Source organism: Amphibalanus amphitrite, unplaced genomic scaffold (assembly GCF_019059575.1).
Source record: "Amphibalanus amphitrite isolate SeventyFive unplaced genomic scaffold, NRLGWU_Aamphi_draft 000377F_arrow, whole genome shotgun sequence".
Classification (NCBI taxonomy): Eukaryota; Metazoa; Arthropoda; class Thecostraca; order Balanomorpha; family Balanidae; genus Amphibalanus; species Amphibalanus amphitrite.
This window is the reverse complement of record NW_024881871.1, coordinates 503,678-517,876: the sequence shown is the minus strand read 5'-3', so window position 1 is coordinate 517,876 and position 14,199 is coordinate 503,678. Positions and strand designations below refer to the sequence as shown.

At 51.8% G+C, this 14,199-nt stretch overlaps 1 protein-coding gene across 1 annotated transcript in view; it reads right to left on the bottom strand.

Moving 5' to 3' along the window:
* Positions 1 to 282: 282 nt before the first annotated feature.
* LOC122389940 (forkhead box protein N3-like) overlaps positions 283 to 14,199 on the bottom strand; it is a 49,332-nt gene continuing 35,415 nt past the window's right edge. Inside the window, exons 3-12 of the mRNA XM_043382449.1 lie at positions 11,963 to 12,120; positions 11,481 to 11,620; positions 11,029 to 11,128; positions 10,315 to 10,526; positions 9,400 to 9,609; positions 3,346 to 3,556; positions 2,504 to 2,668; positions 2,085 to 2,164; positions 1,569 to 1,729; positions 283 to 1,119 (exon numbers count right to left, since the gene is read on the bottom strand). Of these exons, the coding sequence (XP_043238384.1) occupies positions 933 to 1,119; positions 1,569 to 1,729; positions 2,085 to 2,164; positions 2,504 to 2,668; positions 3,346 to 3,556; positions 9,400 to 9,609; positions 10,315 to 10,526; positions 11,029 to 11,128; positions 11,481 to 11,620; positions 11,963 to 12,120 (1,624 nt within the window). The 3' untranslated portion in view covers positions 283 to 932. The remainder of the gene's footprint in view (positions 1,120 to 1,568; positions 1,730 to 2,084; positions 2,165 to 2,503; positions 2,669 to 3,345; positions 3,557 to 9,399; positions 9,610 to 10,314; positions 10,527 to 11,028; positions 11,129 to 11,480; positions 11,621 to 11,962; positions 12,121 to 14,199) is intronic.

Sequence of the window (14,199 nt, the reverse complement as noted above, 5' to 3'; positions counted from 1 at the left end):
AGAGACAAATGAAAGGGAAAAAGCTGCTGGTTGAGCTCCGAGTACAATCGCGCTAGTTACCGCAGGTGGAAAGCTTGTTTTGGACGCCACCAAACTTAGAAAGACAGACGCTTCCGCTCAAACGTGACGACACCATGAGACAAATCTCCGATGACTTCAACCACGGTGTATGCGTGGTGGGTGTTCCCTACGACACGACGACACGACTTCGCTCACATCTTAACAAACAACTCACAATAGACACGACGCGAATGCTTCCGATACAAGCAGTAAACTGCAAAACGCCAAGTGAAAATTGTATTATTATGCCCGTCGTTACGAGCTTGCTACATATTTTCTACCCACAACGGTCACATAAAAGCGCAATCTGGTAACAAACACGATACCCTCGCATCCAACGCAGCAAAACAGTCAGTCTAAAAAAGAACGAGTTCCGTCTTTAAACAAAAACATCTCATCCTCCCACAGTATGACAGCCATACGACCAAAAATGCAACAAGTCCCAGCATTGCTTTTCAATGATTTGGCACACGGTGGGCGGCAGTGTCGGCCGCCGTACCGTGACCCCTCGTGGGCCTGCACCCCTCCTCTCCCCGTCCGTCACACCAGACACTCTGGTCCTCCTCCACGGCACCAGCTCGTCCATGAGTAACAACTATACCCACACAGATCAACATGCCCAATCCTATTACACAAAAAGTAAGATAGTTGCTTCAACAGAAAGCCCTCACAACTTTGCAATAGATCTTCAGCAATACATGGCACACACTGCTTCATAATATACACTTTTGTATAATACAGGTCTCCAAATTGCGTCTCACACATGATTTTGCAGGTCCTCGTGTCTTCACTCTAGCACCACACATAATTCTCGGAACTGCACTCTCGATGTCCTAACGAAGATGGCGAGTCCAAACACCCTCAGCCCCGGTCTACCGTGGCCGGCCGCGGCCGCGCGGTCTGCCCGGCCGGCGGCGCGGCGGCTCTGCGGGCACCGGCTGCGGCGACTGGGAGCGCGAGATACCGGCCAGATTCAGCAGCAGGTCGGCGCCCTCCACCTCCTCAGGTGTGAGCTCGCCCGAGCGGCCGCTGCTCGGCAGGGAGTCGCCCAGACGGCCGCTGTGGGCAGAGACGGCGTCAGCGACGCGTGGAACGCTACCTCACACGCACATTTCACACACCACAGCAAGGCGCTTATGAACCATAGCCATTCGAGCTATATGTCAGTCTCTCTCTCAGCTTGGACGTAAATAAGTGCCCCACGCTCCAGTCCCCGTCCAACGAGCAAAACACTACGGGGGAGATTAACTGTAATTCAGAGTTCACTGTTCATCGATCGATCGGATTCTCCCACCAATACAAGAAGAAAGAAAAGTAAAAGACACCCAAACAAATGGCAGGTTAACAACCATATCCGTTATATGAATCTAGTGAGGATGCCGAGAATACGGGTCCACATTTCAGCATATTATAGCAACCAGGGCTGACGTTAGCTAATACACTCGTGCTCCATAAACGCGGGTATCATAACAGTTCCACCCCAAAGCCGTCCCAGCCGCACGTCTTACCGAAGTTTTTGAAGGGGTTGGTCCGACTGGTCCGACCCCGAGTCGTCGCCGCTGTCCTCTGAGGACCCGCCGTGCCCTTCGCGGTCCGCCGCGTGGCAGCAGGCGTAGGTGTGGTCCTCGGCCGCGGAACGGGATATGATCATCACCGGAGGGAACACCGCCTGGCGGCACAGACACCGAGGGGTCAGCGTTGGGACGGCACTTGTCATCAGTGCCGGTCTAGTCAGAGATAAAAGACATGTTAGTGCCGTTGACTAGAAAACCCACAGGTGAGCGCACGAAATGTATGAGCCATGAATAAAAAAATATATACTTTTAGACTTCAATTAAATCACGAACCATTTAAAAGCAAGTGTCCCTTTTCAGGCAGACGCCGATTGCCCATATCGAGTAAATTTCTTTTTCACCGCCGTAGGTATGCCTTGAAATACTCTATCCTTCAGTTCGGGGAGCGAGAGGGGAAGGGTCGGTTAGGGGAGCGGTCGGTTCGGTTCCAGGTGTCGTCAGCCCATTTACCGCTCTGTGTGCATTGTCCACGGCGTTCGCGGGCGGCTCCGGCAGGTATTTGCCCTCTCTCACTCGCTGGTAACCCTGGCCTGTGAACATAGACGCAACAGGCCGGTCGTTAAAGCCCGACCACACGAATCAGTTCTAGTGCGACTTTCTATTTATATCACTTCAAAATGAACAATACAAGCATTTCTAAAAATCAATAATCTGATCTCATCGACAACTTAAACATTCATGCGATGCTACAACAAGTCCCGCTATAATCCACTAGTTCCTCAGTAGTCCTTTAGGCTGCCGTTTACGGTGATGCCTATACCGACCCAACGTAGACCAACACCCAACACGACTATTTACTTCCCCTCCCTATCAAACGCCCTGTCCGAAGAGCCCGCCCACTGCCCAGCGGCGTGACCCAGCACCGTTACCGAAGTTGACGGGCGTGAGCAGTTTGCAGTTCGGCGGCAGCGGCTGTGAGTAGGCGTCGTTTGCCGGACTCCGGCCCGGGGCGGCCAGAAGGCGAGCGGCCAGGAACGGGAACAGCTGCGGGTTGGGCCCGTGTTCGCCGCCCTCACCGCCGCCAGACACAGCCACTGCCGGTGAGGACGGATATACGGTTAGACTGGAAGGGCAGACTACAGTCACAGCCGGCACGGACGGACAGACGGTCAGATTGGAAGGGTACCGTCGGGGTCTTGGGACGGTCAGAATAGGGGGGAAGACTCCTGTCTGAGACGGTCAGAATGGGAGGGTACGGTGTGGGACCGTCAGACTGGGAGGGCAGATTCGGGTCTGGGTCAAACTGACGATCAAGACTGGGACAGACTGACGATCAAGACTGGGACAGACTGACGATCAAGACTGGGACAACAGACTCCGGTTTGGGACACTCAGACTGGGAGGGCAGACCCCAGGCTATGGCTGGACAGATGGTCAGGCCCATCGTAACTTTATCCTCATCTCACTTTATACACTTTCGTCACAACGTCATATTACTTTTAAAACTCATGATCAGCACAGCATCCAACACTTTCATCTCACTTTTAACACTTTCATTACAACGTCATATTTACTTTTAAAACTCATGATCAGCACAACGTCCAACATTGAATAGCTATGTGACTGAACCTTCTCATTGCGGCACTATGTCCGGTCCGGACTGACCCACCCTGTGCCCCAACCCACCCTACCCCGGGGCGGGTGGCGGGTCAGATAGTTTGAATCAGTTGCCCACCACCATCCCCAGCCGCGCACACCGACCCGTTCGCACCTTTTTGCCGCCTTAGGAAGGTACTATTATACTTGTGGTCGGAGCGATCACTTGCATTATTAACTTGTTTGATCTTGCCGATTTTGGGCGAGCGTCGCCACCGCCCGTCTCCGTTGGCCATCCGCTGGAGTCCATAGATCATGCTGGCACGCGACTCGGGCTCCACCATCCAGTAGGAGCCCTTCGGACGGCTGGAGCCCCACGGCGGCGGCTGGCGGGACGGGGGGCACGGTCAGACATCGGCGCGACGCGGCAGGTCGGACAGGGGACGCTACACGACGTTTGGTAAATTACGCCCCGACAGCCGTGAGCGTAGGAAGTGTGGTCCAGCTGGACACTGCTACCCATATTGAAGGGCAAACAATGCTGAATTTAATACGTTGCCATATAAAAACGGGAAAAATTGACACTACTTACAATCATAAAAGCACGCACGTAGTTGGTATTAAATTTACATATACCGTAAATACGGTCATAATTACTTCAAACATATAGCCATGAAATGAATACCAAGGCACATTCGCAAATCTGCCGTGCAAAGGCAAAAACGCATATCTAACATTTTTCTGTCAGCACAAAATTTTACACAGGGGCGAGTTTTGTGTTTTTCGGTCATTGTGGTCTTCCATTGACCAGAAGCGCAGCAATGTATATATCATTTGAAACAGAATAACGCGCTCTACCTATGTACATGCGTATCATAGTCCAAAAGTAATAAATATTCATATAATTACATAAAAGTTTTTCTGCCATTGCAATATTTTCTTTGCGGGGGTGACCCATGCCAACAACAAACGCGTATCTGGGCAAATCCACACAACGGTAGATATGCGTATTTGCCACTTGGCACAAGGCGGCAGCACTATAGGCAAATACGCGTATTGGGAGATATGCGCAAGTGCCATTGGACACAGAAGCCCCCAGCTAGCTGGAAAAGAGACGTATAGTAAGATGTGCATAATTGCCACAATCGTCCTATCGAACTAGACAACTAACATAATGGATGATACGCTTGTTGTTTCGTGGCTCGTGCATACAAAACTTATGCCCGTAAATACATATGCACACGTAACTGACCACACCCTGTGATCAATACGGGAGATGCAGATTCACATAGCTGGCAAGACGTTTGTGCGTTGGTATACATAATGTTGTGACGCTGTCGTGGATCCTCACGCAAGTGCCTGGTTCCGTAAAAAGGTTGCCGGCCTTTTAACCCTCGCACTTGTAGAGCGGGGGAGGGGTCGTATGGAGTATGGATCCCTCGGTTTTTCGAGAATAACTCGTGCAAAAAGCGGCCGATCGCAACAAAACTTTACTTACCCTTGAGTTTAGAAATTTTACAGCTACTCGAAACAATCTGATGGCCTTGACCCAAATGACCTTTGAGCTGTGACTTATTTCTCAAGACCGTGTTTGGCCGAAATCGCGATTCGGCGTATATCAACTCACATTATCCGCGCGTTTCCAGTCACTGGCGGATCCAGGGTTTCAGCGCGGGGGGAGGGCATACCAGGTCACGAAGCCAAACCTAGGATACCCCTAAATCCTGTTTTCTCATCGGATTTAGGCCACTTATTTTTCGTCATAGCCCTGAAACGAGTTTTTTTTTTCTAAAAAAAAAAGAAATGGTAGGACACCTGACCCCCATTGGCAGATCCAGGAGGAGGAGGCTTTTGGGACAAATACCCCGGCAGCGCCAGAAATCGACGAAAATTGGTGGGGCCAGTGGGCCTTCAAAATGACTGGTATATAGAGCCGACCCAGGGCCGCCAGTGTGGGACCTTAAGAGGTACTGGCGTGGGACCATCAAAGGTATCGGTGTGGATTCCTCAGAGGCAGTGGTGTGGGGCCCTCAGAGGCACTGGTGCAGGAACCACAAAGGAGCCGGTGTGGGCCGTCTTAGGTGCTGGTGTGAGGCCCTCACATGGACGCCGTTGTGGTGCCTCAGACACTGGTGTGGCACTAAGCCCACACCATTCACAGATGGCTGTGTGTGGGGCCCTTGGAGTTGTTGGTGCGAAATGCGAATACTTAATAACCCAGTAGGACCTCTCAGAGACCGACAAAGGGCCCTCAGAGGCCGGTAACGGGCCGTGTGATGCCAACAACGGGCCTTCACGGGCCGGCAAGTGAGGGCCGGCAGTATCTTCAGGAGCCCTGTGGAGTCCTTAGAGATCGGCATGGTACTCTCAGACGCCGGTGGGGCCCTCAGAGTCACCGGTGTAGGACCTACAGAGTTACCGGTGGCTGGCTGCCAGAGGCACTGCTGTGGGGCCCCAGAGGCGCCGGTGTGGGACCCTCAGAGTCGCCGATGTGGAGCCTCAGGAGACACTGGTGTCTCAGAGGTGGCGGTGTAGGGCCCTCAGACGTGTCTGTGTGGTGCCCTCACAGTCGCCGGTGAAGACTTTCAAAGGCATCGTTGTGGGAGTCCTCACTCCTCAGAGACACATGCATGGGGGCAAGGGGTCTTCAAGAGACCAGCAAGGGCCAGCAGAGTCCTTCAGGAGCCCTATGGGATCCTGGAGACCGGCGTGGTACTCTCAGGGAGCCGAGTCACCAGTGGGGGGGCCCACAGAGTTGCAGGTAGGTAGCCGTCAGATGCGCCTGTGTAAGACCTTCAGAGGCGCCAGTGTGGGGCCTTCGGAGCCGCCGCCGATGTAGGGCCTTGAAATATTGGTGTTAGCCCCTCAGATTGGCGGTGTTGGGCCCTCAAAGGTGCCGGTGTGAAACCCTCACAGGCGCCGTTATGGCCCTCAGAGACACTGGTGTGGAGCCGTTCCATGCGGGTATGGGCCAGGACCCTAATTAGAGCTGACGCTTAATAGGTCAGCAAGGTCACTCAGAGGCCAGCACAGGGCCCTCAGAACCCTTATGGAGATGTGTGATGTGTGGCGACTCAGGAGCCCGTGACTCCGTGAGGTGCTCTCACGAGTCCTGCGGGTCTTACTCAGTCGAAATAAGGCACGCTTGGACCCTGAGCGCTTGGACCCTGATGCGAGATCACAAACCAGAGATCCAGCTTATAACTTACATTGAATATTTAACCGATGAATCAAATCAAAAGGACTATGTACGATGTACGTCAGACACGTACCCAGGATTTCGCCCAAGAAGGGGTCACCCGCTCTTGAAGGGGCCCGCGAGTCATCCGGGGGCCCGGGGTCAGCCCAGGCAAGGAAGTATCCAGGACCTTTCGATGGGAAGGGGGGAGGGGGCACGGTGGGTCTAGTCCCACTGGCAGACGGGCCTCTTTAAAACGGTCTTTGCCGTGAGAAAATGTGGAAAATTGGCAAGTAAAGGTATCATTTATGCCCGAGGAGTGTCGCTAATATACACTAATGTCTAATGTGCATAGTATTTATTTTACGAGCGAGAGAAGCGAGCGAGCTCCTCTGAGTCACCGTCCTCTGAGTCACCGGTGTGTGGCGCGCTCAGAGGTGCCAGTGAAAGGCCGTCAGATGCGTTGGTTTTGGGTCCTCACAGGCGCCGTTGCGGGGTCTCAGGGCTTAGAGACACTGGTGGGGCCATCATTGGCATGTGTGTGGCCGTGCAAAGTGGCCTGCAAGTGGAAAGTGGCCCTTCATAGGCTGGCAAGGACACTCAGAGGGTGGTAAGAGGCCCTCAGAGGCACTGGTACGTGGCCCTCAGAGCCGCCAGGCCGATGTAGGCCCTTAAGACGCGCTGGTGTGGGTCCCTTGGAGGTGGCGTGAGGAGCTTCGCAGGTGCCGTCGTGGTGGCTTTTAGAAACCTGTTGTGGGCCGTGGGGTATCACAGACGGATGTGGTCTGTGGAGCCATTGCAGCTGATCCCTCATTGGCTGTTACTAGGGCCATCAGAGGTCGGCAAGGTCTCTCATAAACCGGCATTGGGCCTTTATGGAGATAAGTGTGGCTACATAGGAGCCAATTACGTGCTCTCACAAGTACTGTGGTGTCTTTCCGAGTTGAAGCGCGGCTAGCACGAACCCTCTGCCACCAACTGTCGCCGCAGGGCCCCTCGGGTTCGAAGGAACCCTAAACCCGAGAACGGGCACGTACTCCCTCGCTTCCTGGCTATGCCACTTAATCCAAGTGATCAAGAAGGAACCCTTCAGGTAATCAGGGGCCTCTCAGATGACCAGGGGTTTTCAATTGATCAGGGGCCCACCAGGTGACCAGGGGAACCTCTGGTACCCAGGGGCCCCTCAAGTAACCAGGGACCCCTTAAATAACCAGGGTCCCCTCAGTAAACGGAGGCCTCTTAGGTAACTGTAGGGTAGGAGTCCCTCAGATAACCAGGGTCCGGCAAGGTCTCTCAGGTCCGTTTTTGACGAGGCTGTTATTGACGTCAGGTGCGAGCCCTTTGCCACCAGCAGAGGGCTCTTTCAAGCCTTTAGACTTTTGACTTTTGAGCCGTTTAAGGTCTCTTGAGGGCCGTTTGACGTCTCTTGAGTTCCCTTTGAAGCCTTCTAAGGGTCCTTTGAGCAGCCGAGGGCCTTTGAGGCCTTTTGAGGGCCTCTTGACGTCAGCTGAGGACCGTTTGGGGCCTTTTGATGGCCATTAGACGCCAATTGAGGACCCTCTGACACCAACTGGAGGCTCTCTGACACCAGCTAAGGGCTCTTTAAGTTTGACGCCAGCTCATATCCCTCTGACAACAGCTGGGGCCCTCTGATACTAGCTCAGGGCCCTTTGACGCCCTTTTAGGCCTTCTGAGGGCCCCTTGAGGCCTTCTAAGAGCCCATTGAGGCTTTTTGAGGACCGTTGGACTCCAGCTGAGGACCGTTTGAGGCCTTCTGATGGCCATTTGGCGCCAGCTGAGGGACCTCCGACACCAGCTGGGGGTCCTCTGACATCAGCTAAGGACACTTTAAGGCCTTCGGAGAGCCGTTTGACGCGAGCTCAGGGCCCTCTGACGCCAGCTCATGGCCCTTTGACGCCCTTGAAGGCCTTCTGAGGTCCGTTTGACGTTGGTGAGGGCCCTTTGAGGCCATTTGAAAGCCCTTTGAGGTCATCTGGGGCCCTTTGAGGCCATCTGAGGGCCCCTTGACACCATCTGAGGGCCCTTTGACACCAGATGAGGCCCTTTGACGCTAATTGAGGCCCTTTGAGGCCATCTGAGGGCCCTTTGACACCAGATGAGGGCCATTTGACGCTAACTGATGGCCCTCGAGACCATCCGAGGACCCTGTCACGCCATCCGAGGGCCCTTTGAGGCCTTTTGAGTGCCGTGCCATTGCAATTTCACCACAATCACCCTGGCTGCGCTACTAGGCATTTTATGGACTCATATGAGACTGCTGGGGAACGAGATGGGCCCTCCCGGTCTTTTCAATCTTTATTTCATCTCATTTTAACACGGTCTTCGGCGGTCTAATGATTAGGGGGCCCCCGACTTGAATGGAATGGATCATCTCATTGTCCTCATGTGGAATCCAATGATTCGAGAACTTACATTCGCAGATAATATTGGTTACGATACTTTCCCTTTTCACGGCAGATTCACTCACTCATCGAAAAAAGAATCACGTGTTTCACTACGATACCTCCGCTCAGGAGAAGCGGTCAAAGGCGCATATCTGCAAAGTTCGTCGAATGAACATAATTGAGAATCGCTCCACCACGACAAAAACGCACATCTACGTTGCTCGTTCACTGTTTACCAAGCCAAAAACGCGTATCTGCACAGATATGCGTTTTCGTCTTGGAATGCAAAGACATTATTGCACACTGAGACCAACAATACGCATATCTGCAACAGATATGCGTTTTTGTTTTGGAAGGAGGATTATTTAATCCAGACGATTACCAGCAGGGAGTAGATATGTAAAAGTTGTGTGTTTTTGCCTCTGTGGATGCCTGGCTAATTGTGTTGTGTGTGCTTTTTCCAAACTTATATATGACATATTTAGTTATTAAATGACGTATAGACTTTAATATTGATATGAGCATGTGTAGCTCATAGAGAGGAATCGAATGGTATAAAAAACAAATTTTGCCAAAATTGTTAGTTATGCGTTTTTGCCTTTGCACGGCAGAAATTATACAGTGTGTCAGAGTTCTATCCACCCACCGGTGCGTCGGCGCGTTTGAAGCACTTGCTCAGCGACAGGTTGTGCCTGACCGAGTTCTTCCATCCGACGGCGGCCGACTGATAGAACGGAAAGTGCTGCTCGATCCAGGTGTAGATCTCTCGCACCGGCAGCGCCTTGTAGCGCGAGTCCTCAATAGCCATGAAGATCATACAGGAGAAGGAGTAGGGCGGCTTGTACGCGGCGTGGATCTGCAAGACGAAGGTCACGGTAAACAAGTGAACACAGAAAACAAGCGTAATCGATTGAAGAGACAAATCCATGACCAGACAAAACGAGCGTGTAAGCTGCTACACCCGTCTAGACAAAAGCAGCCGTCACACTCTGCCGTTTATCCCTTCCCTTAGAGGAGAGAAAAGGAAGGGGATTGGGGTGCACCGGAGCCCAATCAACCTCCCTGGCGCTGGGCCCAATCCCCAAAATTAGTCCCCACTGCAGCCGGCGCGGGGGCGAGGACGGCGACAATAATGGATCCGAGGGAGGTGACAGCACGTAATTTGACTGTGCCCCCACTTTGTTCGGTGGTCTGACCAATTAGGTGGACTGGCCAACCCCAGCTGATGAGGCGTTAGCCACGGGGAGGGGTGCAGGGGCGGACAGAAATGGGATAGATGAAGAAGGGGAGATGCGGGAGGGAGAAAAAAGAAAATCGGCATCAGTTATGAGCTGATGATATAATTCTATCCATTCCAGAGCCGAGATGGTGAGTCAACTTACTATAGGCATGAGCATTGAGCAATGCACAATTTTGATTTCAATAGGTGCTGTAGGCCGTAGGGTGTAACGATTAATTTCCCTGCTACATTACTAAGCCCCGCCAACAAAAGAACAACTTCATCCATTTTTTCGTGTACCGCCTCCCCGCGGCGACCCAGCCCTGAGCGCTCACCGCTCACCTTTGGGTCATAGCCGTTGGTGGAGTGCTTGAGGTAATGCCGGACCCTGAAGAAGCAGGACGGTGCGAAGGGGACACGCCGGTCCTTTCTAAGGGACGAGTCGGGGTCTTCCTCTGCCTCGTCGGCCGAGCCCTGCTCCACAGACGGCTCTTGCTTGATCTGCCCCTCACAGTTGAGCGTTCCGGGAGCGAGCGGCGCCTTCAGCGGGATCCCTGGAGGAACAGAGGAGACGCTGTCAGTAAGAGGAGGGGAGGGGCAGCGCTGCAGACCCAACGAAGCAAACATAGGGTGGTGTTGAACGGCAGGGAAGAAGTGCACACGGTACAAAAAAGCGTAACAGAAATCTGAAATGGCCAGGCACGAGTAACGCAAGCGCCATTTTTAGTAAGAAGATCGGCATGGAGCCACCTCGCCTTTTTTAGCTACCGTTGACGATGGATGGCAATTGGCAATATCCTGGAGCAGGATTGCCCTTACACGTGAATGCATGAATGAATGAATGAATGAATGATTGAATGAATGAATGGGTCAATGAATGGATGAATGAATGAATGAATGAATCGGTTAGCTAAACACACCATGTAGGAGGCGAAACAGCACACGCAGATAAGGCAGCCGTTTAACAGTCTCGCACTATCCATGATATATCGAATAAGAGCAGCAAAACCGACACTAAACCAGGTGACGGTCGACTTTGCCGCGGCCAGTACTGACCCTTGATCAGATTTTTGTCCTGTAGCCAGGAGAGCGAGGTGAGCTCCTCGTCAGGCTCCGGGTCTGGCTCCATATCTATAAATTGGTCACCGTCCAGCATCTGAAAAGCAACCACAGGCATTGTAGTGTGGTTGGCACGTCTGCATTGTTCATCTTAGCAGTAACAGAAACTAGGTAATTCCTTAACAAATTTTGAAGCTTGAATAGTCATATTTTTATTCGAGATATACTAACATAAGGCGAATATGTCTTGAAACATAAAGTGAAACTCTTTGTTTCATTGTTCCATTTCGTCTGAATAAAGTTCACGAAGTGAAACTGTGAAAACAGTGAAACTGAAGATACCCTCAATTCGACACCACATGATTGATAACACAAACTGAATAATCGACTAAAAGAATGAAATGATAGCGGCAATGTCGAAAGTCGACAATCAGAGACCTATCACCCACCGAGGCGTCTCCGTCCGAGCTGAAGCCGTCGTCGTCGGCGCTCCTGGTCCTATCTTCAGCTCTCCGACGGCCGCCCAGTAGCCGCGCCCTCAGCAGGTCACCTCTCGGCACCATGACCATGGGGTCCTCCAGCCGCCCGCCTGGAAGGGAACCACAGTTTGTTCATTGGAGCTTATGAACGCGCCGACTACAGTCATTATGAGCCGACGTTCTATGTCAGAGAAAATCAAAATCCTATCCTGATTCTACGGTCCGAGTGGGGTAGTAAACTAAGGCAGTCCGGCAACAACGGTATATCGGTCATACCACCGCCAGCGCTCACAAAACAATCACTTCAAAAAAAAAAAAAAAACATTCGACATGATTCTATGAACATAAGCACTGAGGACAGAAACATAAAAACATAATTATTTGACAACTTTCCAGCACGTCAGCATTTTGAAGGGTCCACCGACGGCGTCACCCGAGCTTGCTGTACTCACCCAAATGCATGCCGTCTTGTTCGGGAGAGCAGGGCGGCGACTGCTCCAGCGCCGCCTGCCACTCCTCTGGCTCGATCTTGATGTCGACCTCCTCTGCAGAGATGTCACCGTCGCCCTCCTCAGCCTGTTCGGCCGGCGGAGACGGCGGCTGCACGTTCCTGTGAACGACAGACGGGCGTCGGTTAGTGGACACGGGCAGAATCATTTGAGGGCTTGGACCTCGGTACTGTAGTACTGACCGACACGGTACAGAAAACGACTTACGCACAACGCTAAGGGTTGCGTTGATAGCAACAGGAGGTTCGTCTTAGTAGGCAGACAGATGAACTAACAGACAACAGTTACAACTTACACGGTGAATTATTGACATATCAGGGTAGACAGGTCAAGGTCAAAAGGAAAGGTGGGACATTGCATGTCGACGGGCAGCAGTCACTAGCCGATTGTTAGGTCGATAGAAACTTTTGCATGAGCCCTTGACGAGTTCCGGCTAAGTTTAAGGCACTCAAAAGTAATAAGCGGCCCAAGAACTGACAAATATCTTATGATGGGAATGTCTAGCAAGATTCACCTCACTTTATCATCATAACCTATATCACACCACTACTCGAAAACGTTTCATTTTCACATTTCTATGATAGTCAGTCGCAGGCCTCGACAATCGACGTGCCGTAGCGTGCGTAATAATCGATAATTGTTTGCCTGTAACTGTCCGACCAAAAATTATCATTCATATCTTGCGTGAACAAAACTACATACATCTAAGAGAATATGTCGATCTCCAAAAGCATTATGCCAAAAAGTTGCTTGATTTCCGCACCAATTTACCTGCCCAGCCCTGTATCTCCTTCTTCATCCTTCAGTACCCAATTCTCGCCGTGACCCACCTGCCCTCTCCTGCCGCCGCCGGGGGCCGGCCCGTGCCGCCCATTACACCGCTCACACTGCCCGGCGACTCCGGCGGCCTACTCTCCAGGAGGGCGGGCCCCGGGCGCCGAGGACGCGGCCGTGTCGCCATGGCAACGACCGCCACTCGGCCGACCCATCGATGCCAATGTTCTGCCGCGGGCTACATGTGGAAAGGAGGCGGGTCAGGCCGGGATAGGAGCGGGGAGGGGGCGAGGAGGGACCAAAGATCAGAGGGATGATTCGGATGACATGTAGGAGGCCAAGAGTGAGTGAGCATCCAGACTAGCAAAGTATACAAAAAAACGATTAAAAATATAATAATGGCTGAGGATGATTCAACATGGATCACATACAAAATTCGTGGGATATTTTCGGTTTGTTTGTTTGTTTGTTTGTTTGTTTGTTTGTTTGTTTGTTTGTTTGTTTTGATAAAGTACCTAAGCCTACTCGGTCTTGTGACCATTTGAGGTCACAAGAGGTCCGACGACATGTCGTCGGATTACGGATGAGAGGATAGCCTTCAGTTGAGTCGACTGAGACCGTTGCGCCCAAGTGCAGTGGCTGAGCCAATAGCGTCGAGACGGGATTGTTCCGGCGGGACATTCCACTCTGCCAATTAAACGGTCACCCTGGATAGATGTGCTCATTCTGCAGTTCACGGTTCACTGGTCGTCTGATGATCGCCTGATCGATAATCGTCGGATGATAGTCATCCCTGACAGAAAAAATGTGATCAAAAGAGATCTTCAGATCGGTCCTGAAGATAAAAAGGGCTACTTGGTCGGCATTCCAACGCATTTTAGGTGGAATCAACAGCTTCTTACGTAGAATAGAGCATGCATATGATACCTACTACCTAACTCAGGCATAATGGTTTGTATGAGAAAGTTTTGCAATTATATATTTGCTGGTATGCTACAACTAAAAAGACCTCGTTAGGAAATAATCTCTTGAATGAATCTAACACGCGTTGAATGTCCACTGTATGTACCTACATGACGAATTCGACTCAATTCAGCATCAGGCACACCTCCAGCAGCGACTAAAAGGTGTTGATGCTGGCGCCTAGATACGGATGACAGCCCCCACAGAAATATGTAGACATGTGAGGGGTCAGGCATGTCCTTCACAAGCTGCCACCGCAATCAACGGCCTCCATGGAACGCAATTCACCGGGATATTCATAGTGAGTGATAACAACTGCGGGTATGCCTACTGCGCAGACAATAATTTAGAACTGAAAGCACAACGCCAATCTATCACACCATGCATTTAAGCACTCACAAGCCCGCGCTATAGAAAACCAACCACGTCAGTACAGCGAAGAA